At 64.6% G+C, this 26930-nt stretch overlaps 4 protein-coding genes across 8 annotated transcripts in view; 1 reads left to right on the top strand and 3 right to left on the bottom strand.

Annotated features, from left to right (window-relative positions):
* Window positions 1–6878, bottom strand: part of CASKIN1 (CASK interacting protein 1) — a 31208-nt gene extending 24330 nt beyond the window's left edge. Inside the window, exon 1 of one of the 2 annotated variants that reach the window (XM_077187054.1) lies at window positions 6497–6878. In XM_077187054.1, the coding sequence (XP_077043169.1) occupies window positions 6497–6590 (94 nt within the window). In that variant the 5' untranslated portion in view covers window positions 6591–6878. The remainder of the gene's footprint in view (window positions 1–6496) is intronic. The other variant, XM_054643510.2, reaches the window with a different exon arrangement.
* A 2187-nt stretch (window positions 6879–9065) lies between these two features.
* Window positions 9066–16191, bottom strand: LOC129127299 (hexosaminidase D-like). Of its 4 annotated transcripts, none has more exons than XM_077186787.1 (15): window positions 15611–16191; window positions 12768–12970; window positions 12468–12573; window positions 12112–12346; window positions 11893–12002; window positions 11521–11608; window positions 11279–11443; window positions 11003–11186; window positions 10762–10833; window positions 10457–10661; window positions 10274–10356; window positions 9988–10066; window positions 9720–9821; window positions 9502–9591; window positions 9066–9411 (listed from the first exon to the last, which is right to left on the bottom strand). In XM_077186787.1, exons 1-15 carry the CDS (start codon window positions 16186–16188, stop codon window positions 9228–9230), a joined length of 2484 nt encoding a protein of 827 aa, XP_077042902.1. In that variant the 5' UTR covers window positions 16189–16191; the 3' UTR covers window positions 9066–9227. The 4 variants fall into 4 exon arrangements, with proteins under 4 accessions (XP_077042902.1, XP_054499807.2, XP_077042905.1 ...); XM_054643832.2 differs by lacking the exon at window positions 15611–16191 and adding an exon at window positions 14833–15237; XM_077186789.1 differs by having other exon boundaries at window positions 9237–9411; window positions 9510–9591.
* Window positions 16192–16542: 351 nt separating this feature from the next.
* Window positions 16543–22147, top strand: MLST8 (MTOR associated protein MLST8). The gene is made up of 8 exons (XM_054643454.2): window positions 16543–16831; window positions 16927–16978; window positions 17063–17225; window positions 17376–17451; window positions 20264–20416; window positions 20508–20632; window positions 21058–21221; window positions 21653–22147. The coding sequence occupies exons 1-8, from the start codon at window positions 16703–16705 to the stop codon at window positions 21769–21771; spliced, it is 981 nt and encodes a 326-aa protein (XP_054499429.1). The 5' UTR covers window positions 16543–16702; the 3' UTR covers window positions 21772–22147.
* Window positions 22148–22167: 20 nt separating this feature from the next.
* Window positions 22168–25172, bottom strand: BRICD5 (BRICHOS domain containing 5; the record flags this gene model as incomplete). The annotated part of the gene is made up of 5 exons (XM_077187032.1): window positions 22168–22640; window positions 23234–23387; window positions 24241–24339; window positions 24503–24655; window positions 25023–25172. Coding segments are annotated over 5 exons (651 nt in total), but the record flags the coding sequence as incomplete, so codon positions are not given.
* Window positions 25173–26930: the final 1758 nt, after the last annotated feature.

Genomic DNA, 26930 nt, shown 5'->3' with positions numbered 1-26930 from the left:
CCGGCCCCACGGCCCCACGGCCCCACGGCCCCACGGCCCCACGGCCCCACGGCCCCACGGCCGGGCAGGAGGCAGCGCCAGCATGGGCAGCAGAGAGGCCACGGGCACAGGGGCATGGGGCACACCATGCACACACGTTCACATGGATGCACAGGGTGCACAGGGGCTGGGGCACTCGGAGGATGCACAGGAGCATGCACAGGATGCACAGGGGCATGCACAAGATGCACAGGGGCTGGGACACTCAGAGGATGCACAGGGGCTGGGACATGCACATGAGCACATGCATTCACATGGATGCACAGGGGCTGGGGCATGCACAGGGTGCACAGGGGCTGGGGCACCCACAGGTGCACAGCAATGGATGCACAAGGATGCAGAGGGGCACATGTGGGCACATGGGAGGGGCACCCAGACACCCAAGCGCCGAGGAGCAGAGCCTGTGGTGGCCCCTTGGGCACCATCTCCAGCTTGGTCCATCTCCAGCTGACACAGACCATGGCAGGGCACAGTGCTGGGGTCCCCTCACCCTGCTGCACCCTTGGGCACCATCTCCAGCTTGGTCCATCTCCAGCTGACACAGACCATGGCAGGGCACAGTGCTGGGGTCCCCTCACCCTGCTGCACCCCAGGGCACCCCAGCCCCACAGCCACCTCCACCTGCTCGGCACTCTCCAGGTGCCAGCAGTGACCTTGTGGGGACAGCCAAGGAGACCCGGGCAGAGCTGGCACTCCCAGCCAGCCGCTCTCCCAGCACGGTGCTGCCCCACTGGGTGCCTGGTGCCAGCACTGGGACCCATCCATCACCAGAGCAGTCCCGGCAGCACGGGGCTGTCGGGAGAGGCCAGGCCAGCTCTGCATCCCAGCTCCCCATTTCTCAGGCTGATTGCTCCTGTCGCTGCAGAGCCCAGCGTTAAACACCTCATTTTCTACTCCCGTATTGAGTTGGAAAATACTATTAACATTTCATTAGAGCTAAAAGATCCCTCTCAGCCCAGCAGCATGAGCCAGCCCTCGTCCTGCCGGGCAGGGGGGCATCACTGGGAAGAGGAGAACCAGGAGGGCAAGTCCCACGTGCCCCAGGTGTGGGACAGGATGGTGAGCCAGGGCAGAGGTGACATCAGCGCTGCACACTGGCTCGGTGACCTGTTGGGCATGGCCACCCTTGCAGCACACTTGGCCAGGGACAGGACACAAAACAGCGGCAGAACAACAGTGTCCATGCAGGCACTCCTGAGTTTTGCTGCCCAAAGCCTCTCACTCACTGGAAGGGAAGCCTGGCCCAGCAGGACCAGCACCAGCCATTAAATATCAGCAAATTTGTTCTCCAACATTCTCCCAACAGTGCTGAGCACCACTCCCAGCACACACCAGCCCCAGCACCAGCTCCAGGACAGACAGCACTGTGGGAAACAAACTCAGCTATCACCCAAGAGCTGGGCCCTCCCCTCCAGCACTCACCCCACCAGCAGTGCCACAGGTCCCACCTGCCATGAGCCAGGAATGTGCTCACTGAGCACCCAGCACTTCTGTGGGACCCACCTGGGCCCTGGCACAGCAGCACAGAGCTGCCATCCCCAGGCCCTGCTGCTGTAGCCACTGCAGACACGTGGGGAGGGGGAAGGGGCTGGGGGCACCTGGGCACACCGAGATGGGCAGGGGGACTGATCACAGCCATTCCCAGCAGCTGGGAAGGGGAAGGAAGGGTTAAACAGAGTGCAGAGAGGAGGAGAGGAGCCAGACGCCAGCCTGGCTACTGGAAACCACCGTGGCCTGGCAGCCACTGGGACGGCTGTGGAGAGGAGCTCAGGGCACTCACAGCACTCAGACCTGCTCAGTGCCAGCCCGGCCACCCTTGGGTGCAGGCTGGCCCTGCCATGTCCCCCCCAGTGCCACCCCCAGCACAGGGGCAGAGAGGTCCTGGTGCACACACAGCCGTGGGAGAGCCCCGCAGAGGGGCTGCCAAAGGGCTGCTTGGTGTCCAGCCAGGTGGATTTGGGACTGCTGAGAGGAAATCCAGGCCAGGGAGGGAGCTGGGAACGGAGCCGCCAGCCCGTGGCTCGCTGCCCCTCCATGGCAGTGGCCAAGTGTCCCCAGAGCTGTCCTGTGGGGCAGGGACCCTGCAGCCAGCCCGGACACGGGGGCTGTGCTGGGGGCAGGGGCAGAGAGGGTGTGCATGCACAGCTCGGCCCAGCACAGAGGCAAGAAATGTAAAAGAATGAGGAGCCACCCCAGGCTGAGCAATCGTGCCCCTCTGGAAGGAAACTTGGCACACTCCAGCCCACGCTTCCCTGCCAAGTCCTGCTGGGAGCGAGGCTTTGCACGCGGGCTGGGAACCCCCAGAGGCTGACGAGGGACCCGCTGACACGTGGAGGAGCTGGGCAGCAGCTGGAGGAACCTGGGCAGGGCTCGGAGCACAGCCTGTGCCTGGGCCACGCCTGGGATGCACCCACATCTCCCCTTGCTGGCACCACCCCCGTGCCCCAGCCCATCCCCTTGGCTTTCTGCCCCTCCATCCCTGCCAAGGGCACAGGGGAGGCGTGGGAGCAGTGCCTGGCCATGCCATGGGGGATGCTCGGGCCCAGCACCTCTTTGGCCACAGGATCTGGCCCCACAGCCCCTTCCCCCAGTCCAGATGTGCTGCCCAGCACCTCTGGGTGGCTCCAGAGGCAGCAGCGTGCAGGGGCTCCAGCACCCCAGTGAGCATCACCTGCTCATCCCTGCCTGGGTTTCTCTGTCAGCAGGGAGGTCCTGCCCGCTGCCCAGGGAGCAGCAGCAGGAGCCATCAGGGGTGGCTGCCTCCCAGGGAAGGCTCCTGCTCTCCCACAGGGCCGGGGGAACCGGGCAGCTCCGGCGGCTGCCGGCCACGTGTGCCCTGGGCACTGCACCACAATTGGATTTGCATCTGCCCTGCCTTTTACTGCATGGAAATTGAATTGTAAAATGTCAAAGACATTTCCTAACTGCGCCATATTAGCCCGGTTTTATTAAATACTGTTATCAGAGCAGATTATGAATGCAATCAACTGCAGGCAAGAAAACCCAGAATTAACTGGCCACTGTGCAGGAGGACACACCGGAGGGCAGGAGGCAGCTGGCGAGGCCCTGCCCAGAGCCTGTGTCCCCAGGTGCTCTGGCTCTGCTTCCCACTGTCCCCAAATCCTGGAGCACCGGTGAAGGAACATCCCAGCCCAGCCAGTGCAGCTCCACTCACGTCCCAGGATGGCTCCCCAGGGACAGCAGGACACTGAGGGTTCTCACTGAGCTTTGAGGTCCCTTCCTAGGCATGGCGAGACCTGCTCCCTGCACATGGCAGCAGGGCCAGACTGATGGGACAAGCCCTGAGATGCCAGCGCTGCTGCCAGTGACACACAGGGCAGGATACAGAGCCCTGCCCAGGTGGCAGAGCAGGAACAGGGCTCTCCTGCCCAGAGTGGGGACACTGAGAGCTGCCCAGGCCTCAGCACCAGCACCCCGGGCAGTGGGGCCAGGCTGGGCTGGGTTATCCAGGGCTCCCCTGATGTGGCAGGACACAGGGGATGCAGAGCTCCGTGCCCAGCCCTGATCCCAGCCAGGCAGCATGGCTAACCCAGCCCCAAGTGGCCCCAGAGCTCCAACAGCACACCAGGACACGAGTCCTGATGGCAACCTGGGGGACCAGGCATGGGGAGGGCAGCACAGTCCCACAGGACATAGCCCTGGATTCCACCCACACAGCCAGTTCCTGCCATGCTGGGTGCATCTCCTGGCACTGCAGGGCCATGTGCTGGGACATCTCCTTGGCCACACGATGCTGCCATGTGTGGAAGGGCTTTACAGAGCCCCCCAGCCTGGCTGGAGGAGAAACCGGAGCAGAGGGTCCAACCTTTGGCTGGAGGTGCCACACTCGGCACCGGCAGCACCACACAGGAGCCATTCCCAACGTGGATGAGCCCTTGCAGGGCTCACAGGGAAGGAGCCAGCTCACTCCAACCCTCCACAGCCACAGGACTGTAGATCCTCTTCATGGCACAGCACGGCGCAGCTCATCTCCCACTGCCCAAAGCCCCAGGTGCCCAGGACAGGGGTGGCACAGCGGGCACAGTGCTCCTGGAGACACCCCACGGTCCCATCCCATCCCAGGCTGCTGGAGGCAAGGGGAAAACGCCAAGTCACCACATTTCTTCGAGGTAGCACCGAGAAGGAGGGGACAGGGAGGGAAACAGTTTGCTGCCAAATCCCTGCATCTGATTTGCGCAACTTTCAGACAACCTCATCAATTATGGATGGCCGGGAAGCAGGCGCGGTGTGCGCTGCGGCCGGCCCGGCCCGAGCCCACACTCACACCAAACGGGCCCCCTGTCACCATGGCAACCCGCGCTAATTCACGCAAGGATTTTTGAAATCTCGTGTATTAAACCCCACATGAATAGGATATTATCCAGATAACAGAGCTAAGTTACAAATCTTGCCGGTGCCGCGCGGGGAGCGCCGCAGGCGTGTGTGGGACCGGAACTCGGAGGGGACGTGGGGACAGCCCTGCCCGCTGCTCTCCCACTCCGTGCACCACTGCAGCCCCACTACCATGGCCAGAGGTGCTTGAGCACCCCAGGCTGGGAGCACGGCACCCACAGCACACGTGGCACCCACTGCCACAGGGGAGAGCGGGGTCCGGTGGGGAAATGGCCCCAGACGAGCCTGGCACTGGCACTGTGGGTCCAGCAGAGCTGGAGATGGGCAACCCAGCAAGGGAAGGGGGTGACATCCACCCCAACAGCAGGCTCAGCCCCACTGGGTGTCCCCTGTCCCTAACCTGTGGCCCTGGCACAGGGAACACTGCTGGCCCCCGTGGCCATCCTGCCTGGCGTCCAGAGGGCTCAGCCGTGGGAGATGCAGCAGAGCCCTGGGAAGGACAGGGATGCAGGAGAAGGTGGTGGCACTCAAGCACCTCTGGTTGTTGCCACAGCAACGCCAGCTGTGTGCCCAGGCCAGCAGGGACTGGAGAAGGGTGTGTGGGGACACTGCTGGGCACAGGCCAGGCGTTGTCCCCATACCCACACACTGCCCCAAGAGGCCACGGCAGCAGCAGTGTCTGGAGTGGGCTGGGATGAAGAAGGCTCTGAGCTGAAGGCTCTTCTTGCCCTGCACAGTCCCTCAGCAGTGACAGCAACGATGGCACTGGGGACATGGGGGACACCCTGCCAGCCCTGCATGGCACGAGGAAACACATGTTGGCCTCATGTGGCACCGTGGACACGGTGGATGCAACACCAGAGCAGGGACATGGGGAATGCCACGCCAACCCTGCTCAGCACCAGGACATGGGGCACCACGCTGGCCCTGCTTGGCCAGAAACAGCCCTGCACGACCAGGGACAGGGGACAGCTCACCAGTCCTGCACAGCTCCAGGGGTGCCCACATTTGGGGAGTGCCAGCCCTGCAGAGAGGGACAGTGGGCACAGCAATGGAGGGACCGTGTGCCCAGTGACCCAGAGCCACCCGAGTGCTCCCCGCGGTCCCTGCCCATAGCCAGGGACGGTCCCCGGCAGCCCAGCTCGTCCCCGGCACCAGGCCTGAAACCTGCGGCTGCATCAGCACCATGAATTATTCAGTCCCGGGCGGAACGCCTCGACGGAGCAGTTACATCCTACAGCGAGTAGATACTCATGGAGCTACACACACGTACACCCGGAGACGCACACGCACAGCCACACGCACGCCCCCGCAGCCTCACACCTGGCCACGCACCCGCGGAGCCGAGCACAGCCAGCCGCAGGGATGCTCCGGGAGATACCCGCGGAGCGACATCCAAACACCCCCTCAGCGAGGAACACCAACAGCCCAGCCAAACACGCAGATGCCAGGGTACACACCGCCACGCAAACACCCCACGCACCCAAACACAGCCGCACACGCGCCCGCGGCAGCGCGGACACACGCAGGGCTGTGCGGGCAGCGAGCCCCGGCGCTCTCCCGCGCGGGCCGGCCACACTCGCTGCACGCACACGCAGACGCGCCCGGCCGCAAACCCTGCCCAGACCCCCGGGAGCAGCGGGGGAGCACCGGGCCCGGCTCCCGGAGGGTCCGGAGTTGCTCCGGGGTACGGGGCGAGGGCAGCCCGGCCGGAGCCCGACCGCGCCGGGGGTGCCCCGGGACGGGCGAGGGGACCCTTCGCAGCGCTCCGCACCCGCGCAGCGCCCGGGGATGCTCCGAGCCCCGCCGGTGCGCTCAGAGCCGCGCCGGGCAGCGCCCCCCGCCCCTCCCGGGGCGCCGCCGGGGGTCCTCGGCACGTCTACGGTCCCCGCCCGCCCGCTCGGAGCCGCAGCCGGGGAAGGGCCGGGGATGCTCCGGGGCGGGCAGGGCGGCATCGCGGCCGGGCCCCGGGAGCAGCGCTGGGATGCGGCCCCGAGGCGCCGCGCCCGCGGCTGCGACGCCGGTGCCCGTGCGTGCTCCCCCCCCCTCCGTGTGTCCCCCCGCAGCGGCGCCCCCCGCCCGGCCCCGCCGCCGCCGCACTCACTGGCTTTGCCGGGCTTGGGCCTCTGCAGCAGCTTCTGCACGGCCGCGATGTCCTCCGCCTTCACCGCCTGCACCAGCTCCTGGTCCTTGCCCATGGCTGCGCCGCGCCGGGGCTGCCGGCTGCGGGCTCACGGCCCGAGCATCCTCCGCGGCGCGGCGCGGCGCGGCGAGGGGCGGGGGGCGGCGGGGGGCGGCTCGGCGCGGCTCGGCACGGCTCGGCTCGGCACGGTGCAGCCCCCCCGCCCAGCCCGCCCGCTCCGGAGGCGGGGGCGGGGGCGGCGGCGGCGGCGGGCGCCCGGGGCGGGGCGCGGCGGGGCGGGGGGGCCGCACCGGGAGCGCGGGGGGCAGCGCGGGAGAGGAAGAGGAGGAGGAGGACGACGAGCAGCGGGAGGAGGAGGAGGAGGAGGAGGAGAGGAGGAGAGGGCGGGGGCCGCCCGGTGCTGCGGGCGGAGCGCGGGGATCCCCTCCCCGGTGCCGGGCCCGGGGGACGCCCCGGTGGGAGCCGCCGCGCAGCCGTGGCGTGTACCGAGCTGGCGGGTCCCAGCGGCCGGAGGGGACGGGGGCAGCACGGCTGCTCGGGGCCTCCATCTCCCCGGGGAGGGTCCCGGGGGGTCCCGCAGACCCCTCCCGGAGCACCCCCTGCTCCCCAGCCCGGCTCCAGGTGCCCTTCGCCGCTCCCCGTCCCGCCCGGCCATCGCAGCAGCCTGCGGCGCCGATATCGGAAACCGGGCAAGAGCAGCCTTCTTTATTTCTGTAAATAAAGCGCTCATTACCGCGTCATCTTCCACTTTTGTTGACACAATGGCCGGTGACATTCGTCCCTTTCACTTTTAAGGCTGAAATGACCGAGACATTACGGTTGCGGAGGGTTCCCGGCTGTGCCGAGGGCTGAGGAAGCTGAGGAACCCGATAGGAAATGGGGCCAGGGATGGACAAGGCGCTGATGTCCCCGCGGTGCCATCAGGGCAGAGCACGGACATCATTCGCACGAAATCAGCCCAAATTTCTGCCCTCCCGGACAAGTTCCCAGCTCAAAGCCTCGCCAGTCCCGGCTCCATCCAACCGGCGCTGGGGCACACGGGGCCAGAGGGCTGCGGGCCAGCACCAGCGCTGGGCATGAGGGTGCGGTCCCAGGGGCTGCAGGGCACGGGCACCGGGAGCTGCAGCCCCGTGTGAGCCCCGCGGCAGACGGGAAGAAGAAGGAGGGAGCCCCGCTGTGCCCCGGTGCCCCCTGCCCGCCCTGGGCTGCCAGCACCCCCCGAGGGTCCCTGCACAGCCCCAGCTCCCGCCCGGGCCCCGTCTCCGGGCTGCCCCCCCTCGGGCACGGCGGGGTCCGTCTCCTGTCCCCACCCCCACTTTCCAATCCAGGACATTTGGGTTGCCAGCACGGAGCGCCGTCTAATCTGCCCTCTAATCCCGCAGCCGGGCGCCGCACGGGGCCCTGAGCCGGGCTCCGGGGCTGGGGGCTGGGGCTGCGCTCGGCTCGGGGGCTTCCCTCACATCTGCCACCACCTGATAACAACCGGAGCGCCTCAACAAAGGTCCCTTTGTGCCCCACGGCTCCCTCCTGCTGGGCCCCCACCGCCGGTCACCCCGCACCGACCCAGCACGGGGCAGCTCCTGCCCCCGCGGCCCCGCCGGGCACCGGGACCTCTGTGACCGGGGCACACCCGGGGCAGCCGGGAGAGGTGTGGGGCCGGTGGGGCGCACCAACCCTGTCCCTCCTCCCCTCCTGAGCCGGGCTTTGCGGGAGGAGCTCCAGCCTGGCGTTCCTGCGGCTCCCCGGGGCTCTTGCCAAGTCGGGTTGGTCTTTGCAGAGCAGAAGAATGTGCAGTGAAATGTCCCCGTTCCTGCCCTGCACTCGCCGGGAGAAAGCGGCGCCCGGAACGGGCAGAGCCTGGGGCACGGGGGGTTTAGGATGGGCACCGTGGGCAACAGGCACGTGGAAATCTGACTGTGGGAACCAGAGGCAGCAGCAGCAGCAGCAGGAGGGCTCATCCCACGCAGAGATCCCCCAGCACAGCTGCCTTTCCGATGGGAAAGCAGCGCAGCGGGGCCTCGGCCCGGGCTCGGGAGGCAGGGGGGTCTGGGAGCACACGGGGCCCTGGGCTGGAATTAGAGAAGAAGGAAGCGATGAAGGCAGAGTTTGGAGGCTGAAGAAGGCACCACTGTGCTCCCAGCCCTCCCAGCGATCAGGGATTCACAGAGACTGGAAGCAGACCCAGCGCTGGGCAGCGGGTGCTGCTGGGAGCCTGGCAGGGCCCCTGCCCGTCCCTGTGTCCCTGCTCTGTCCCAGGTGCCAGCCCTGGCCTGGGACATGCAGCACGCAGCAGGCACACGCTGGATCCTGCGCAGGGAGGGCACGGCCACCCTCGAGGCCAGCAGGAGGCACACGGGTGTCCCCACGAGCTCTGTCACACTCTGCCCTGCGGCTGCCAACCCCTCCGGCTCCATCAGAGCCTGAGCAGGGGCCCGGGGGCTGTCACCGGTGGAGCCCAGCCCTTCACACCAGCCCGAGCTCCCTCTCCCTGCACGGGGGCAGAGCTGTGCCCCCCCGGCAAGCAGCAATATCTACGAAAATACTTTATTGTGGAGGGACAGTGCAGGGGCTCTGTACAGTGCAGACAGCAGCAGCAGCGCTGTCACCAGCAAACACACACACACACACACACACACACACGCACGAGGGTGGCCCCAGAGCCAGGGGGCAGCGGGAGCCGGGGCTGCAGCCCCTACGTGGCCTTGGGCCGGCCCTTGAGGCGGATGATGGCCCGGTAGTCCCGCACCAGGTCCCGCAGCTGGTCCAGGTAGGGGTTGACGTTCTCCTCCAGCCACTCCTCCACCGTGTCAGGGAAGTAGATCCTGTCCAGCTGGGCACGCAGGTCACGGACAAAGCTCTCCCAGTCCTCGTGGAGCCTGGAGGGCCGAGAGCAGGGGTGCAGCTCCCTCCCGCGAGGGAGCCCTCGCAGCCCCGTGCAGACTCCTCCCAGCCCCGGCACCACCTACTTCAGCACCTTGCTGCCAAAGCTCTCCATGTTGCGGGGGTTCCCAAACTGCCGTTTCCTGTGGTAGGGGCTGAACCAGCCCTTGATGGCACTGGAGAGGCACGAGGGACTTGGGGGCACAGGGGCCACCGGTAATGGGGAGCTGCGCATCAGGCAGGTCCCCTCCCATGGAAATACACGGCCAGAGGCACCAATGCCACTGCTCCCCCTGCCTGTTACCTCTCCTCCTCCAGTGCCTTGAGGATGCTCTCCTTCAGGTGGCCATTAACCTGCTCCACCATGTGGTAGATCTCCACACCGGGGAACACTCCCCTGCCCTCGCTGGGGGAAGGGAGGGGAAGGTGAGGGCTCAGCACGTGGGGTGCACTGGGCTGGGTGAACCCCAGCGCCCTGGCAGGTCTGGGGCCAGGCCATTTGGGTGACCAAGCCCCTGCCTCCCTCCAGTGCATCCCTTGCGATGCAACTGCCCCCACCACGTGCCACACACCAGGTGCTCTGCTCCAGCTGCACACTCTCCAAGCCCAGCACATCCAGGACCTTCCTCTTTGCCTCTTCTGTGAAGCCCCCTGGGAGGGCGAGGAAAGGGACAAAGGAGCCAGGGACACCTCACCCTCAGGCTCACCCTGGCTTCACCACACCCCCAAAACGGAGTGAGCTGAAGCTCTTCCTCCTCTTCCTCCCACCCCCCCAGTGCCCTGCCCAGCAGGACGGGGTCTGGCAGGCAGTGGGAGCTGGGGGTGAGCCTGGCCATGCTGCCAGGGCTGGGGGCTCACCGTTCACCAGGGTCTGCAGGCAGATGGCCAGCGAGGGGATGCTGACGGGCAGCAGCTCACAGAGCACTGAGTAGTGATCGTACCTGTGGGACAGGGACAGGGCCGGGGCCAGGGACAGGCAGCACCGTGCCAGCACGGCTCTGTGGGCAGCGGGAGGGCACGGGGGGTCCCACCTCCCCTTACCTCTGCCAGCCAGTGAGCACGACGCCCTGCAAGCGCAGGGGGGCCAGCCGTGGCACGGCCTGCATCACCTTCAGCCAGCTCAGGTGGTTTTTCAGGTGGTAGCTCAGCGGGGTCCAGGCCTGCGCCGGCCCCGTGGTGCCCTTGAAGGCGCTGGCAAACCACACGGCCTCGAAGCCGCTCTCCACGTACTTGGTGAGGAACTGCACTGCAGCGGGACAGGACCACCAGTGCCACTGTCCCCAGGGGGCTGCGGGGGCTCGGGGGGATCCCCCCAGCACCCCCAGGGCCCTGGCACGTCTCCTTACCGATCTGCTCAGCCTCGAAGTCGGGTGCGTAGAACCACAGCACGGGTGAGACGTGCTTGGCTATCCCGGACTCTGCAGGGAGAGGGGGCGGTGGTGCTGGCAGCAGGAGGGAGCCGGGGGCTCCTCACGCTTCCCCAGAGCCCAGGGCAGGGCATGGGGTCCTGCTGGCACTGGGTGTGACGCCTGCCAGGGTGGGCACAGAGCTGAGGAGCCTGGCACAGGTGCCACCCTGTGCCCTCACCCTGCAGAGCTCCCACGCTGATCTTCCTCAGCATGTCGTCCCACATGAGCACCCGCAGCCCCCAGTACTGCGCCGTGAGGAAGCCCAGAACCTCCTTGATGTGCTTCAGGTACATGGTGCCCACGTCGCCCTTGTGCTGGCTCATCCAGTTCCTGGAGTCCATCCCCTCCCCGAGGTGGAAAACCTGGATTTGGGGGAAGGGAGACGCTCAGCAGCTCTGGGGGCACCCCCAGTGCCTGGGGCAAGGGCTGGGGTCCCTGCAGAGCCCCTGCCCACCTCGTCTGCACCGATGTGGATCCAGGAGGAGCGCCGGTGCTTCTCGATCACCTGGGACAGGATGCTCTTGAGCAGGGCCAGCGTGCCGGGGACGTGGGGGTTGAAGCTGTTGGGGAAGCGCTCGACCTCCCGCAGGTGCTGGAACTTCTCGTGCTTGAGGATGAACTGCGGGGAGGAGCCATCAGGGGGGTCCAGGGGAACCCCTGTGATCTGGGATGGGGAGCAGGGCTGGCACCCTCTACCTCCACATGGCCAAAGGTCTGCACCAGGGGAACCACCTCCAGCTTGTGTTGCTCTGCCAGCTGCTGGATCCGCTCGATGTCCTCCTCGCTGGGAGGGCAGGGACAGGCTCAGCCTCTGCCAGGGCGTGGGGGCACTTCCCCCTCCTCCCCCTCCTCTGGCACCCTGCCCACATGGCCCTGGTTACCCCACATACGTGTGCACTTTACTGAGGGGCACAAACACTGGCCTGTAAGGGCAGGAGGACCCTGCCCAGCAGCACAGCCTGGCTCTCTGACCGTGGTTATAGTGGGCACGGGGCCAGGTAGGTCACACCCACATGGACCTGCGGGGGCCACAGCCCCACAGCCAACTCTGCACACAGCCCTGCTCACCTGTAAGCGTACGGGGACCTGAGGATTTCCAGCTCCCCCTTGAAGGGGAACATGTCCTCGTACTCGATGAGGACACCGTTGGCTCCCAGCTGGGACAGGAGGGGGAACACCTGCAGGGTGGGCAGGGTGGGCTCAGCAGTGGGGATGGCACAGCCCGGGTGTCAGCAGGGGCTGAGCCCATCAGTGCATCCCCTCCTCCCTGTCCCTGGGCATCCTCACCTGTTCCAGGTAGGAGACTCTGGGCGCAGCTCCCTTGAGGTCCAGGTGGACCAGCCTCATCTCGGTGGCACTGACATCCCTGGGGACCTGCTGCTTTTGCTTCAGGGTCATTAGCTTTGCTGCAGGGACCTCCAGAACCTGCTGGCTCTGGGGGATGACGTCCTGGACGACGTCACCCGTGTCCCCCCAGAACCCGCTGTCCTTGCTGACGTGCTTGTGCAGCTCCAGGGTAAAGCTGCAGGGAGTGGGGCAGGGATGGGGGTGTCCGTGGGGTTGTGGGGGCACCAGCACCACACAAGCACAGCCCAGGGGGTGCCACAGCCCCCGGCCCCCCCGGGGTCCTGCTGTCACCTCACCTGTCACGGAAGAAGAATTTGATGCCAGCCAAGGCCACGAGGAGCAGCACGACGAGGCGCAGCAGGTTCAGGCGGTGGCTCCTCTGGAAGGCCATCTCTGGGCTCTCTGGGGACACACACGGGCTCTGGCACTCCACGGCCAGCAAGGACCCAGGTGAGCCCACCCTGCCCCACGTACCGTGCCCTGCTGCCCTGCCCGAGGCAACACGAGACCCCGAGAAAGGCGACATGGGGGCAGCCCCTCTGGCCAGCCTGGTGCCCATCGGGGACGTGCTCGGCAGTGCCCCGTGTCCCTCCTACCTCGTGTGCCCCAGCGTGGGGCCAGCGGCCGGCTCCGCCTCCCTCTGCCCGCAGGGTGAGGCCGGTGCCCGAGCAAACAGGGCGGGGTGGCTGCGGAGCAGGGCCCCGCCGGGATCCCGAGCGGTGCCGGGTCAGCGCCGCGCCAGGGCCGTGTCACAGGGCGGCTGGACGGGGCTGCATCACGGGGCGGCCACGGCGCATCCCTGCGGGAAGGGAAGAGGCGATTGGGAGCCACCCGGGCACATGCCAGCCCCGGGGATGGCACCGGCACGGCCCCGGCACCGGCGGGGTGAAGGCGGCAGCCCGGAGCGCCTTGGCAGCCGCAGGGGCCGTGCGAGAGGCAGCAGGGATCCTCCTGGGAGCCACGCTCAGGCACTTCTGCCCGCTCTTTCTCCTGTTCCTCCGGTTCTGGGCTGTTCGGTGGGGCCCGAACAGGGCAGCACAGCCCCCCCGGCCCCGCCGCTGCTGCCGCCGGCGCTCCCGGTGAGCTCCCGGTGAGTGCCCCCCAAACACACCGAGCTCAGGGTTAAATTCAGCGCGCTGGGGAAGTGAAAAGCAGATTTTGGCAGAGCGGCTCAGCTGATGGCGAGGGCTTTGTTTGTGCTGCCAGAGCGGTGGCACCGGGGAGAGCCGCGCTGAGCCGCCCGCGGCTCCGAGGGAGCCCCTGGCCAGACACAGCCCTGATCCCCCCCAAAACCTGCTGGGGGTGCAGGGGCTGAGAGCCGGGAGCCCCTGGGCAGCGGGACATGCTGTCTGTCCCCAGAGCACGAGGCCCCAGCAAGGCCAGGTCACAGGACAGTGACATGCAGGAGCTGGAGCATCCCTGCTCCATCCCCGCGGCCCGGTGCCCACAGGTACCCAGGCCCTCGGTGCCCCTGGGCAGGAGGAGGAGCAGGAGCCGGTTTTTGGGGATCGGGCTGCTCGCTGTGCTCCTTCCCTGCTGGCACTGCAGCTCCTGTGCTGCGGGGGACAAATGTGGCTCCCGCTCCTGCCGTGCCCAGCTCGGAGGTTCCCGGCAGCTCCAGCCCAGCCCGGCAGGGACGTGCCAGGCTGGGGATGGCTGCCAGCCCAGGGGTCAGCACTGGGTGCACGGGAGGGCACAGGGGGCACGCAGGAGGGGGGTCGGTGGCCCCTGGGCACGCAGCGAGGGGAGCCCAGCACCCAGGAAGGCCATAAATATGCCAAGTGCTAATGGCGCTGTCATGGGAACACAGCGCCTGATCGGAGCGGGGATAAATATTTAGACAGACGCTGTCAGCTCGCCAGGATTCGGTGTTTTTAATGCACGTTATCTTATTTAAATAGGGCAGGTTCCCAGGACTGAAGCTCCTGGCACAGCCAGGGCGAGGGGTGGGCACTGGCCGGAGGGGGAGTCCCGAGGGGTGTGGGGACAGCCAGGGGCCGTGTCCCTGCCCCACGGGGACAGCCAGGGGCCGTGTCCCTGCCCCACGGGGACAGCCAGGGGCCGTGTCCCTGCCCCACGGGGACAGCCAGGGGCCGTGTCCCTGCCCCACGGGGACAGCCAGGGGCCGTGTCCCTGCTCCACGGGGACAGCCAGGGGCCGAGTCCCTGCCCCACGGGGACAGCCAGGGGCCGTGTCCCTGCCCCACGGGGACAGCCAGGGGCCGTGTCCCTGCCCCACGGGGACAGCCAGGGGCCGTGTCCCTGCTCCACGGGGACAGCCAGGGGCCGAGTCCCTGCCCCACGGGGACAGCCAGGGGCCGTGTCCCTGCCCCACGGGGACAGCCAGGGGCCGTGTCCCTGCCCCACGGGGACAGCCAGGGGCCGAGTCTCTGCCCCACGGGGACAGCCAGGGGCCGTGTCCCTGCCCCACGGGGACATCCCCGGGCAGCCGAGGAGGGCTCAGCCCATGGATGCCGCCCCTCCAGCCCGGCACCTCGCCCCGAGCACCCGTTGTATTTATGAACGTCACATCGGCTGCTGCCGGTGGGGAACGGCGCTGCCACGGGCCCCGGGAGGCTCCGCACAACCGGCCGGGCTGACAACGCTTCACTGGCCCCGACCCCCTCCCAGCGCCCTGCATCCAGCCCGGCTCCCCGCTCACCTCCCAGAGCCCCCAGGAGGAGGATGGAAGCAAACAAACGCTGAGCGGGGGAGGGAGCCGAGTGAGTGTCCCGGGGCTGTCGGGTGCCACCCGGCTGCCCCCAGCCCCGCTCCGGTGCTCCCAGTGTTCCCATGCCGAGCCCGCTGCCCCGGCACCGCCGGCAGTGCAGCCCCGGCTGGGCCGTGCTGCGCCCTGCACACCTCGAGGGCACGCTCACACACTCGTGTGCACGCTCCCGTGCTTCCAGAGCATTCCAAAGCCCGCCTGGCTGTCACCAGCCCGTGCCACCCCCCAGGACCAGCAGAACTGGTCCCTGTCCCTTCCCGTTCCCTCCCGGGAAGCTGGAGCACACCCGGAGCAGCCCCTGGGCACAAGGGACCCTTTCCACAGCCCACCCATCCCTCTGTGCTGCGGGGAACCACCCACACCCCCAAACCCCGCACACCCCATAAGGCCCCACACCAAGGACATCCCTTGGGCACTCCCGCAGCCCACGGCACCCTCCGGGCTCTGCTCGGCGCTCCTGCGGCCCCGGGCACACCTGCGTCCTCCATGGCATCCCTGCATCCCCCCGAGCATCCCAGCATCCTCCCGAGCATCCCTGCATCCTCCCGAGCATCCCTGTGCCCTCCCGAGCATCCCTGCATCCTCCCCGGGCTTCCCTGCGGCACCGGGGCCCTGCATCCCCCCGAGCATCCCCGCATCCTCCCGGTACCGGTCCCCACCGCGGCGCGGGCATCCCCCGGCCCCGAGCATGCCCCACTCCCCCGGCCCTTACCGGCAGGTGCGGGGCGGCCGCGGGCACCGCCGGGAGCGGGCGCGGGCACGGGCACGGGCACGGCCGCCGCCGCCGCCGCTCTTAAAGGGCCCGGTGCCCGCCGGTGCGCCAAGCGAGGAGGGATGCACCGGGCGCCACCACCGCCGCGCACAGCGGGCACCGTGCCCAGCGCCCCGTGCCACACGCGCACGGCGGGGAGCACCGGCGGAGCGCGGAGCCGCCGGCCGCCCTGACCCCGGCGCGAGGGGCGGCCCCGGGGCGGCTCCACCGTGCCCGGTGCGTGCCCGGTGTCGGTTCCCAGTGCCCGTTCGGGCTCGGTGCGTGCCCAGTGCCCGCCCCCGCCCAGCGATGCCCGGTGTGTACTCTGTGCCTGGAGCCTGGTGTGTGTCCTGTGTCCCAGGTCCTGTCCCCAGTGTGTGCCCAGCGCATGTCCCGTGTCCCGTGTCCCATGCCTGGTGTGTGCCCGGTGTGTGTCCCATGTACTGTGTCCTACGTTTCATGTCCCATACTTGGCGCCCAGTGCGTGCCCTGTGCCCAGCGTGTGTCCTACATCCCATGTCCTGTATCCCATGCCCCATATCCCATATATCCCATGTCCCATACCCCAATCCCATGTCCCATACCCCATACCCTATATCCCAGTCCCATATCCCATATCCATATCCATATCCCAATCCCATATCCCATATCCCATATCCCATATTCCATACCCCATATCCCATACCTCATACCCCATATCCCAATCCCAATCCCAAATCCCCTGTCCCGTTTCCAGCCCTGCGCCCCCTGGTGGCACGCTGCGCACGCGCTCTCCCCCCGCCGCGCTCCGTGGTTTCGCCCGTCTCTCCCCCCGCATCCCGGCCATGGTCCGTTCCCCCCGCTCCTACGCATGCGCGCTCCCGCCGGACGCGGCCCGGGCCGGCTGTGCGCACGCGCAGAGACGGGAACCGGGAGCGGACCGGGAGCGGGACCGGGGCTGGGGGGACACGGGGTGAGGGAGACCGCGGGCCGGGCCGACACCCCGCGGGGTGACACAGACCCGCAGGCTTTAGGGAGCGCCCCGAGCGCGGAGGCCTCGGGAGCGGCGGCACCATGAACGCGGCGCAGGGCACGGTGGGCAGCGACCCGGTCATCCTGGCCACGGCCGGCTACGACCACACGGTGCGGTTCTGGCAGGCGCACAGCGGCATCTGCACCCGCACGGTGCAGCACCAGGACTCCGTATCCTTCCTTCCTTCCCCGCCGGCCCCGCGGCTCGGGGCCGGCCCCGCCTCGGGCCCGCTGATGCTGCGTACCGACCTTAACGGCGCCCGCAGCAGGTCAACGCCCTGGAGATCACACCGGACCGGAGCATGATCGCAGCCGCAGGTGAGCCTGAGGTGCTGAGCCCTGCCCGGTGCTGAGCCCTGCCCGGTGCTGAGCCGGTGCTCAGCCGCTGCCCGGTGCCCGCAGGGTATCAGCACATCCGCATGTACGACCTCAACTCCAACAACCCCAACCCCGTCATCAACTACGACGGCGTGAGCAAGAACATCACCTCGGTGGGGTTCCACGAGGACGGGCGCTGGATGTACACGGGCGGGGAGGACTGCATGGCCCGCATCTGGGACCTCAGGTGGGCACCGGGGCTTCCCCAGGCTGCAGGGCCGAGCTCACAGCCCTGGGCACCCCTCCCTCACTGGCACAGGTGCCACAACCCCTGGGCACCCCTCCCTCATTGGCACAGGGACCACAACCCCTGAGCACCCCTCCCTCACTGGCACAGGTCCCGGAACCTGCAGTGCCAGCGCATTTTCCAGGTGAACGCTCCCATCAACTGTGTCTGCCTGCACCCCAACCAGGTGAGGAAGCTGCATCCACTGGGATTCCCAGCTCAGGATCATGAGGAACAGCTTAAAGCCCATCCCATTCCACCCCTGCCATGGCAGGGACACCTTCCACTGCCCCAGGCTGCTCCAAGCCCCATCCAGCCTGGCTTTGGGCCCTGCCAGGGATGCACCCTGGGCACCCTGTTCCTGTGGCTCCTCTGGGTAAACCTGAGGGGCTGCAGAGAGGAGGTACCCCAGCAGAAGATGGGCTACCACAGAAATGGCCTGGGGCCTTCACACAGTGTGTTTGTGCTGATGACCTGGTGGCTGTTGCAAAGGGACAGCACAGGGGCTGCACTGAGCTCATCCCATGGGAGCAAACATGTCCTTGGAGCATCCCTGGGGATGGCATGGGAGCAAAGCTGGCAGGGTGGGGGCAGCTGGGAAGCTTGAGGGTGACAACACTGCCAAGGAAGAGCATCCTGGGGCCTTTGGGTGGGGTTTGGTTGGAGCTCCCCAGTGGGTTCAGCAGCTGTTGCTGAGCAGAGGGGGAGTGGGGGCACTTGAAGAGGCTGAAGGGAGCAGGAGCAGGGAAATCAATAGGGATCAATCAGTGCTAATGGCTGGGCTGGGCTTGCAGGGCTGTGGTTTTGCCTGCAGACAGGGCTGTGCAAACCTCTGTAAAGTCCTGAGTAATGGAAATGTTCCCTTGCATTTCATTTGGCAAAAGTTTAATTTTGCAAATGGGGAATTTCAGGCTAAATTTGAGATCAGTTATTTGGACCAGACTGTCCAAATGCTCTGGTAGTGTCAGTGCTGTGAGAGTGTGTTACATTAAATGAATATTGCTGAATATAGGCCTTAGATGTGAAATAATCCCTGCCCACGGTGCTGCTGAGGTGCAGAGTGTTGGTTTGTGAGCAGAAGGTGGTTAATTAGACCAAAGGTGGCAGCATTTGTTTGGGCAGTTCCATGGCTCTGCAGTTCCCTCTGCAGAGATGCTGATCCAATTATTCAGGGATTCCTCATGGCCTGAGTAAAGCCATGAAAACTTTGGACTCAGCATTTACACCTGCTGAGAGGGGCTGAGCAGCCCAGAAGAGACTTTTGTGCTGCCAGATAAATGCATTGAGTGGTGTTTGTCTCCTCAGAAGCAGCCTCTGCTCCCAGGGACAGGATTAGCTGTGCCTGATGACCTGATCTCCTCTAGGGATTCTGCTAAAATTATGGACAGCGCAGGGCTGTCGATAAAGGCCTGGTTGGAGTGGAGACATGCCAGCATTGTCTTCTGCTCTGAGCACGGGATCAGAGCCAGGACTCCTGCCCTTGGCTCTTGTCCTTCCCCTGAGAAGGGGAGAGAGAGAGAAAAACCCACTTCAGGTTGTGTTTTCTGGTATCTGCACCCTTGAGTGCTTCAGTTGTTCAGTGGCCAACCTGCCCCTTAATGCTGCCTCTCAGACGTGCTGAAAACCACTTGGCTGCTGTGGCTGTGCCACAGCCCTGGAACTGGGACAGCTCTGTTTGCTCTGGGGTTTAGGAGATCAGTAAACCCTTCTGAGGAGGGAAACTGCCTTTTGCTGGGTGTCATGGAGTCAGTACCCAGCTGGGACAGCCAGGGCGGGGGACAGCCCTGAGCTGGGGAGAGAGGAGGCAGGACAGGAGGGTGCTGATTAACCCCAGAGCAGCACAGCAGTGGGGCTGCAGGGACACAGCATGGGTGCCAGCTGCAGTGGTGCTGTAGGAGCACAGCGTGGGTGCCAGCTGCAGCTGCAGTGGTGCTGCAGGGACACAGCGTGGGTGCCAGCTGCAGCTGCAGTGGTGCTGCAGGGACACAGCGTGGGTGCCAGCTGCAGCTGCAGTGGTGCTGCAGGGACACAGCGTGGGTGCCAGCTGCAGTGGTGCTGTAGGGACACAGCGTGGGTGCCAGCTGCAGCTGCAGTGGTGCTACAGGGACACAACGTGGGTGCCACCTGCAGGCTGCAGCTGCAGTGGTGCTGCAAGGGCACAGTGTGGGTGCCAGCTGCAGCTGCAGTGGTGCTGCAGGGACACAGCGTGGGTGCCAGCTGCAGCTGCAGTGGTGCTGTAGGGGCACAGTGTGGGTGCCAGCTGCAGCTGCAGTGGTGCTGCAGGGGCACAGTGTGGGTGCCAGCTGCAGCTGCAGTGGTGCTGCAGGGACACAGTGTGGGTGCCAGCTGCAGCTGCAGTGGTGCTGCAGGGACACAGTGTGGGTGCCAGCTGCAGGGGCACAGCGTGGGTGCCAGCTGCAGGCTGCAGCTGCAGTGGTGCTGTAGGGGCACAGCGTGGGTGCCAGCTGCAGCTGCAGTGGTGCTGCAGGGACACAGCGTGGGTGCCAGCTGCAGGGGCACAGCGTGGGTGCTAGCTGCAGGCTGCAGCTGCAGTGGTGCTACAGGGGCACAGCGTGGGTGCCAGCTGCAGCTGCAGTGGTGCTGCAGGGGCACAGCGTGGGTGCCAGCTGCAGTGGTGCTGTAGGAGCACAGCGTGGGTGCCAGCTGCAGCTGCAGTGGTGCTGCAGGGGCACAGCGTGGGTGCCAGCTGCAGTGGTGCTGTAGGAGCACAGCGTGGGTGCCAGCTGCAGCTGCAGTGGTGCTGCAGGGGCACAGCGTGGGTGCCAGCTGCAGCTGCAGTGGTGCTGCAGGGGCACAGTGTGGGTGCCAGCTGCAGCTGCAGTGGTGCTGCAGGGGCACAGCGTGGGTGCCAGCTGCAGCTGCAGTGGTGCTGCAGGGACACAGCGTGGGTGCCAGCTGCAGTGGTGCTGCAGGGGCACAGTGTGGGTGCCAGCTGCAGGCTGCAGCTCACGGTGCCCACAGAGCCGTGTGCCCTGCAGGCAGAGCTGATCGTGGGCGACCAGAGCGGGGCCATCCACATCTGGGACCTGAAGACTGACCACAACGAGCAGCTGATCCCCGAGCCCGAGGTGTCGGTGAACTCGGTGCACATCGACCCCGACGCCAGTTACATGGCAGCTGTGAACAGCTCGGTGAGCCCTGCTGGGGTGGCAGCTGGGCTGGGCGGGTGTCCCCCAGCCTGGGCACAGCCTGGGCACAGATCCCTCTGTGTCTCTGCTGCAGGGAAACTGCTACGTGTGGAACCTGACGGGCGGCATCGGCGAGGAGGTGACGCAGCTCATCCCCAAGACCAAGATCCCGGCTCACAACCGCTACGCCCTGCAGTGCAAGTTCAGCCCCGACTCCACGTGAGTGTGGAGCCCTCAGCTCCTTCCCAGGCCAGGCAGGGGCCAGCTGTGCCTCCAGCTGTGCCTCCAGCTGTGCCTCCAGCCGTGGCTGCTGCTGGCTGCACACTGCAGGTCCCCAGGGAGGAGTGGGACAGGAGGCAGGGCATGTGGCACCACGGCGTTGCTGTCAGGGCTGTCCCACTCATGCTCCCTGAGCTCAGCAAGGTTTGCAGCCATGAGCTGGGATCCAGCTGCTGCAGTGAGCTCCTTCATGGAGTCTGTTCAGCTGGAATCTGCACAGTCTGACAGTGCAGGTGTAAGGAGATCTGATTGCAATGGGGACAGATCTCCAGACTGTCACTGGCCCTGGCCCAGGTCTGTGTAACCAGAGGCCCACAGGGGGACAGTGACTGATGAGATTGCCCTCAGATGTCTCCTTCTTTCAGGCTCTTGGCCACCTGTTCTGCAGATCAGACGTGCAAGATCTGGAGGACTTCAAACTTCTCTCTGATGACAGAGCTGAGCATTAAGAGCAACAACCCCGGGGAGACGTCGCGGGGCTGGATGTGGGACTGCGCCTTCTCCGGGGACTCCCAGTACATTGTCACAGGTCAGGCTCCACCTGGGCTGGGCCAGGGCCTGACCAGGGACCCTGGCTGGGACATGGCAGAGCCTGGGGCACAGGGCTGTGAGGGGGGAGCAGCCAGTTCTGCTGGCTGGAGCATTCTGTGCTGCTGCACTGGGGCAGCTCTTGGAACTGGAGAGGAGATCTCCAGTGTGCTGTTCATCTCACAGCTCACAGCCTGCTCGTCCCTTGAGCACACCTGTGGTAATTTCCACACTCACTGCTCTCCAAAAGAGCTAAACCCCACATGCAGAGAAGTGCACTGAGTTGCTCTGTCTTGCTGGTCATCACCAGCCCTAAGGACGGCTGAATGAAGCAAGAGCAAAGTATTTCTTAGAATAATAGTAAAAAAAGAAACTTAAAAGATTTAAAAAAATATATATACATCCCACTTTTCTTTTCACTCTGTGTTCCAGCCTCCTCTGATAACCTGGCCAGACTGTGGTGTGTGGAGACAGGGGAGATCAAGAGGGAGTACAGTGGCCACCAGAAAGCCGTGGTCTGCCTGGCCTTCAATGACAGCGTCCTGGGATAACGGGCACGTGTGCCAAGGACAGCACCTCTGCTTGTTTGCCCTTGCCTTGCCAGACCCTCTCCAGAGCCTGGGACATGCTCTGTACCCATCCCCTCCTGTGTGGAGAGGGCTGGGGCTCTGACAGGGGCAGCTGCAGCTGCCTGGGCTGAGACCAGGCTTCAGCTCCAGGCAGGACATTGCTGGAACGTGTGTGGCCCTGAGGGAGGGAATGGGACAGGGAGGCACAGTCCCACTGCAGGGACATGGGCACAGCTCAGCTGCAGGAATCCCTGGGGCATCAGCTACTGACAGCTCTGGATGTTCCTGTACCTCAGAGTGGGAAAAAAATAAACCTCAGCCTTTGCCAGTGGTGGGAGAGGCTGAGAAAAGAGGAGAAGCAGCTCTTGTGTTGGTTTGCAATCCCTTTATTCAGAGTGTTTCACGGAGTGCCTTGGAGAGCTGCTCTCCTAAAGCCAACCACCCCCAGATGTAACAACAGCCACCTTGTGTTGAGCAGAGCCTGGAGCCCCAAACTCCAGCTGCTTCCCGGGATTCCTCTGGGCCTGGGTCTCCTAATTCCTATGGATGAGGCACAGCCCTGGAGCAGAGCTGCAGTGTCTGTGCTGACAGTGCTGAGCAGAGGCCTCCTGCTTCTCTAAACTCTCCTGACCTGCAGCACGGAATCAGCAGGAAGCTCTGGGGATGTTGCAGGTGTTCCCTTCCTCGTGGAGGTCAGAGGCTGTTGAGGAATCCAGTCCCAGCGTGAGGGCAGAGAGGGCGGCGTGGCTGCAGCACTCACTCGGGCAGGTAATAGAAGCAGATGGAGACACAGATGTTGCTGGGGAAGCAGATGTCAATGCACAGGTAGATGAGGCGCTGCCTCCCCGGCCCTGCCAAGGAGCAAGGACAGCAGTGAGAGCAGTGCTGTGGTCCTGCAGCTGCACAGTCCCCAGGGATGCTGTGGTCCTGCAGCTGCACAGTCCCCAGGGATGCTGTGGTCCTGCAGCTGCACAGTCCCCAGGGATGCTGTGGTCCTGCTGAGTCCCCCTGATGCTTTGGACTCCTGCAGGGTCCCTGGTGAGCTGAGCAAGGGGAAAGCCTCAGGGAATGACCTTTCTTATTCAAGCTGGAGTCAGATGGAGCAGGCTGACAGCTCAGCAGGCTGCTTTGGCCGAGGATGAAGGTGACAGGGATTAACCAGCAATGCCTCAAGGGACAGCTCTGGGTGCTGGCTGTGCTGTGCTGTGCTGCTGGGGCAGCTCTGAGCCCCTCCCAGTGCCACGGCTCAGGACAGGGGGTGGGTTCGAGCCAGCACTCAGGGGTGGTGGACAATGGTCTGATTTTGCACTAGAGGTCACCTGGCCCTGTGCTGGGCCTTGGCAGCCTGTCCTGGGATGCATCAGCTGCTGTGCAGCACAGCCTGATCCTCTTAGAGGTGCTGGAAAAGCTCCTGCTTGCCGTGCCAGGGGAGTGCCCCACTCACCGTGGGCTCTGCGCACCCAGAAGATGGAGGAGTGCTCACACAGGCTCTGCACAGCCTCCCCCAGGGCCCTGGGCTCCAGCTGCTGCCCTGCCACAATGCCCAGGAACTCCCGGTAGAACTTGGTCTGGTTGTTGGGCTGGAGCAGCTGCTCAGCCTGAAAGAAAGGGCCCTGTTGGTTCCTCCCAAGGCAGGCACCGTGTCCCCAGAGCCCTGCTCGGGCTCCCAGGACACCCAGGAGTGCTGTGTGCCCAGCAGGTTTCTCCTGCCAGCTGCCCAGGCGAGGCTGCCAGCTCTCATTGTCTGTCTGTCTGTCTGTGGGCTGCTGGCAAGCCCAGCACCACCAAGTTTTACTTGAGGAGCCTCGGGGCTGGGCAGGTGCTTTCCTCTCCCTGCATCCCTTTTGGGAGCCTGTGTTCCCACACTTCTCTGGGAGTAAGGTGGGAACTGAGGACCCCCAGGAGCCACTGAGGAAATGGATAGCAGATGGCAGGGGCACAAAAGCATGGGGCTTTCTGTCCCCTGGAAATGGAATCTGCCCCTGCCCAGGCCTCCACTGACACTTTGTTCTGAGGGTCCTTGTACACGACTGCCTCCAGCTTCCTTCCCTGGCAGTTGGTAACAAACCCCCTTTGTTTTTCCTCCCCCAGATTTTTGAGCAGGTAACAGAATCCAGTGGGAGCAGGCCCTGCAGGAGCCCTGCCTAATTCACCTCCATGGGACACATCCCCTGCCTCTGCTGCTTCCCACAGCAATCAGGCATGGATACAGCCAGGAGCTGCTGCTCAGAGCTGGCTGAGAGCCCAGCCTGGGGCCCAGCTCTGCTCCTGTGAGCAATGAATGCCCCAGAACAGGGGCTGCCACTGCTCCCCTGCGCTGGGACAGCCCTGCCCTGGCTCCTTGGGGGTGGAGAGCCCCCTGCAAATCCACACAGGGAGAACGCTCAGTGCCCCTGTGCAAAGCTCAATCCAGCCCCCATCTGCCCCGGGAATGCTGCAGCAGCTGCTCACGCTGTGCTCAGAGGTGTTGAGAGCCATCTGCAGGTCCCAGGGCTCCATCCTCCTCAGGTAGCAGGCTCGCTGCTCCAGCGGCTTGTAGCACACGTAGCCCTGTGGACAGATGTGCCCTTGGAGCAGGCAGCACACGCCCAGCCCTGGCCCAGGAAAGCCCTGGAGTGGCCAATTCCCTTTGCCCTGCTCCGAGTTCACGACTAAAGGTGCAGAGGGAGGCAGCAAACAGGAGCTGGGGAGGCAGGGGTGCCCCAGCACTCACGTTCCTGCTGTCGTACAGCACCACGGCGCTCAGGTTGCTCTGCGAGGTGATGTAGTAGGTAACAGTGCTCCTGGCCTTGTCCACCACGGCTGTCTGGTTCCTCAGCGGCTCCTGCTGGCCCTGCAGTGTCACTCGGAGGAGCTGGGAGCCAGCCTGGGCACGAGGAGTGGGAGGGCAGCACCCACCAGCAGCTGCCCCGTGCCTGTGTGCAGCATCTCCCACCCTCAGCCCCAGCTGGGCCCGTGCTGGGCCCTGCTCCTGCCTGATTGAGTGGTGGAGAGGAGCAGGCTCTGACCCAGGGGAAGGATGATCCACCACTCCATCCTCACCCCGCTGCCTCTCGTGCCAAAGGCAGCAGGTGCTGGAGGAAAGGGCCAGGGGAGCCCCAGCCCCACCTGCACCTTCCTGCACTGGCCAGGGACTGATCCAGCCAGACTCAGCCAGAGCTCAGCCCACCCATCCCTCCTGGAACTGCTTCCCACACAGCTCAGGGCTCCCTGCCCACATCAGCATCCCTTACCTGGGCAGAGCTGGGGGAGAAGCTGAGAACCCCCACCACACTGACACCAACAACTGCAAAAAACAACAAGGCAACGGACAGGATGATCCAGAAGGTCCTGGAGGGAGCTGGGAAGTGTGCTGTGGCCCTCCTGTCCTGGGAGCCAGGCAAAAGAAGGAGGAACAGGAGTTAAAATTGACCCTTCTGCCAATTCTTTTTCACCAAACAAGTTTCCAGCTCATGACACAAACCCTTGTGCAGACTGGTTGGAGTGCAGAGCTGCCAAACCATTGCAGCACCTGGAATAACCCCACAGTGCTGGAATTCAGATCCAGCATCCTGGTACCCAGCACTGGCACAGCCAGGAAAGCTGCAAAGCCCCAGGGCAGGGCTGGAGCAGCAGCTTTCCAGACACAGGGAACAACAAATTAAATTATTGTGGTTTACAGCAGAAATCCCCAGCGGGACAGTCAGCATTGGAATCAGACCCTGTGTGGAGTGATCCTGCTTCTGTCCCCCTCCCTGTGCTGGGCTCTGCTGGATTTTCTTGCTAAATTATTCTCCATGAGACCAAGGAAAAGAGCTTGGCAGCGCTGTGACATTTCTATTGGCTCTATTAATTTACTTTAATTCTTATATTGAAGCAATTAAATTTAACTTCATGGCACATAACGGGATTTTTACAAAGCAGAAAATGTGCTTTCAATAATCTCAAACGCAGCCCACATTTAAAAAATAACCTGTTTCTCAATCCTCTGAAGGACAGAGAAATTCAATCCATGCCCAGGATTACATGTGCTCCAGCTGCACGAGGATGGGCTCACCCAGCCTTGGGACAGTTATGGATCTTTATTGGAAACAGGCAACCCCCAGGTTATTCCCTGAGAGAAGCAGTGAGTTAAACTTACACCTATCTGAAATCCTATCACTTCCAGCAGAGCAGAGCCCCAGCCCTGCAGTGACTGGCAGATTGTCAATAACCAGTGGAATTCCCTCTGATGGGAAAGGTGCAGATAGAGAACTCCAGCAGCTCCCAGCCCCCAGCAGGGCACAGCTCACCCCCATCCCGAGCAGCCTGGCCGTGGCTGCTCTGCCCTGCGACCTGACCAGTTCATCCCAGCTAAGCCCAGGCACCTGCAAGGCACCTGAGCCCAAGTGACAGCAGCTCCTGGCAGGAGCTGGGCTGGGGATCCACAGAACCCTCCCAGGATCCGTGGGAATGGCAGGAGCTCTGCCCCTTGGGAGGGGGATCAGGCAAGCACAGAGCACTGCAGGGGCAGGGAATACTCACTGATGGAAAAGGGAATGCTCACTGCAGGGGCAGGGAATACCCATTGATGGAAAAGGGAATACTCACTGATGGAAAAGGGAATGCTCACTGATGGAACAGGAAATACCCACTGATGGAAAAGGGAATACTCACTGATGGGACAGGGAATACTCACTGATGGAAAAGGGAATGCTCACTGATGGAACAGGGAATGCTCACTGCAGGTACAGGGAATGCTCAGGAATACTCACTGCAGGACAGGGAATACTCACTGCAGGACAGGGAATGCTCAGGAATACTCACTGCAGGACAGGGAATACTCACTGCAGGACAGGGAATACTCACTGCAGGACAGGGAATGCTCACTGCAGGACAGGGAATACTCACTGCAGGACAGGGAATACTCAGGAATTCTCACTGCAGGACAGGAAATACTCACTGCAGGATAGGGAATACTCACTGCAGGACAGGGAATACTCACTGCAGGACAGGGAATGCTCACTGCAGGACAGGGAATACTCACTGCAGGACAGGGAATGCTCACTGCAGGACAGGGAATACTCACTGCAGGACAGGGAATACTCACTGCAGGGGCAGCAGGGCCGGCGCCGTCCCCTCCTTCCATGCTCCCTTCAGACAAGGACCCGGCTGCTGCGGCT

The sequence above is a fragment of the Agelaius phoeniceus genome, chromosome 16, assembly GCF_051311805.1.
Source record: "Agelaius phoeniceus isolate bAgePho1 chromosome 16, bAgePho1.hap1, whole genome shotgun sequence".
NCBI classification, from domain to species: Eukaryota; Metazoa; Chordata; class Aves; order Passeriformes; family Icteridae; genus Agelaius; species Agelaius phoeniceus.
The sequence above is the reverse complement of the archived record's forward strand: the minus strand, read 5'-3'. Positions and strand labels throughout refer to the sequence as shown.

Coding starts and splice junctions, on each gene's coding strand:
- MLST8 (XM_054643454.2), top strand. CDS start 16,703: ATGAACGCGGCGCAGGGCACGGTGGGCAGCGACCCGGTCATCCTGGCC. Junction 17,452..20,263: donor TCTGCCTGCACCCCAACCAG/GTGAGGAAGCTG, acceptor TGTGCCCTGCAG/GCAGAGCTGATCGTGGGCGA. Junction 21,222..21,652: donor CTCCCAGTACATTGTCACAG/GTCAGGCTCCAC, acceptor TCTGTGTTCCAG/CCTCCTCTGATAACCTGGCC.
- LOC129127299 (XM_077186787.1), bottom strand. CDS start 16,188: ATGGGGCATGGGATACAGGACATGGGATGTAGGACACACGCTGGGCAC. Junction 12,971..15,610: donor CGGCCGCCCCGCACCTGCCG/GTAAGGGCCGGG, acceptor CCCTTCCCGCAG/GGATGCGCCGTGGCCGCCCC. Junction 11,187..11,278: donor TCCACATCGGTGCAGACGAG/GTGGGCAGGGGC, acceptor CCCCAAATCCAG/GTTTTCCACCTCGGGGAGGG.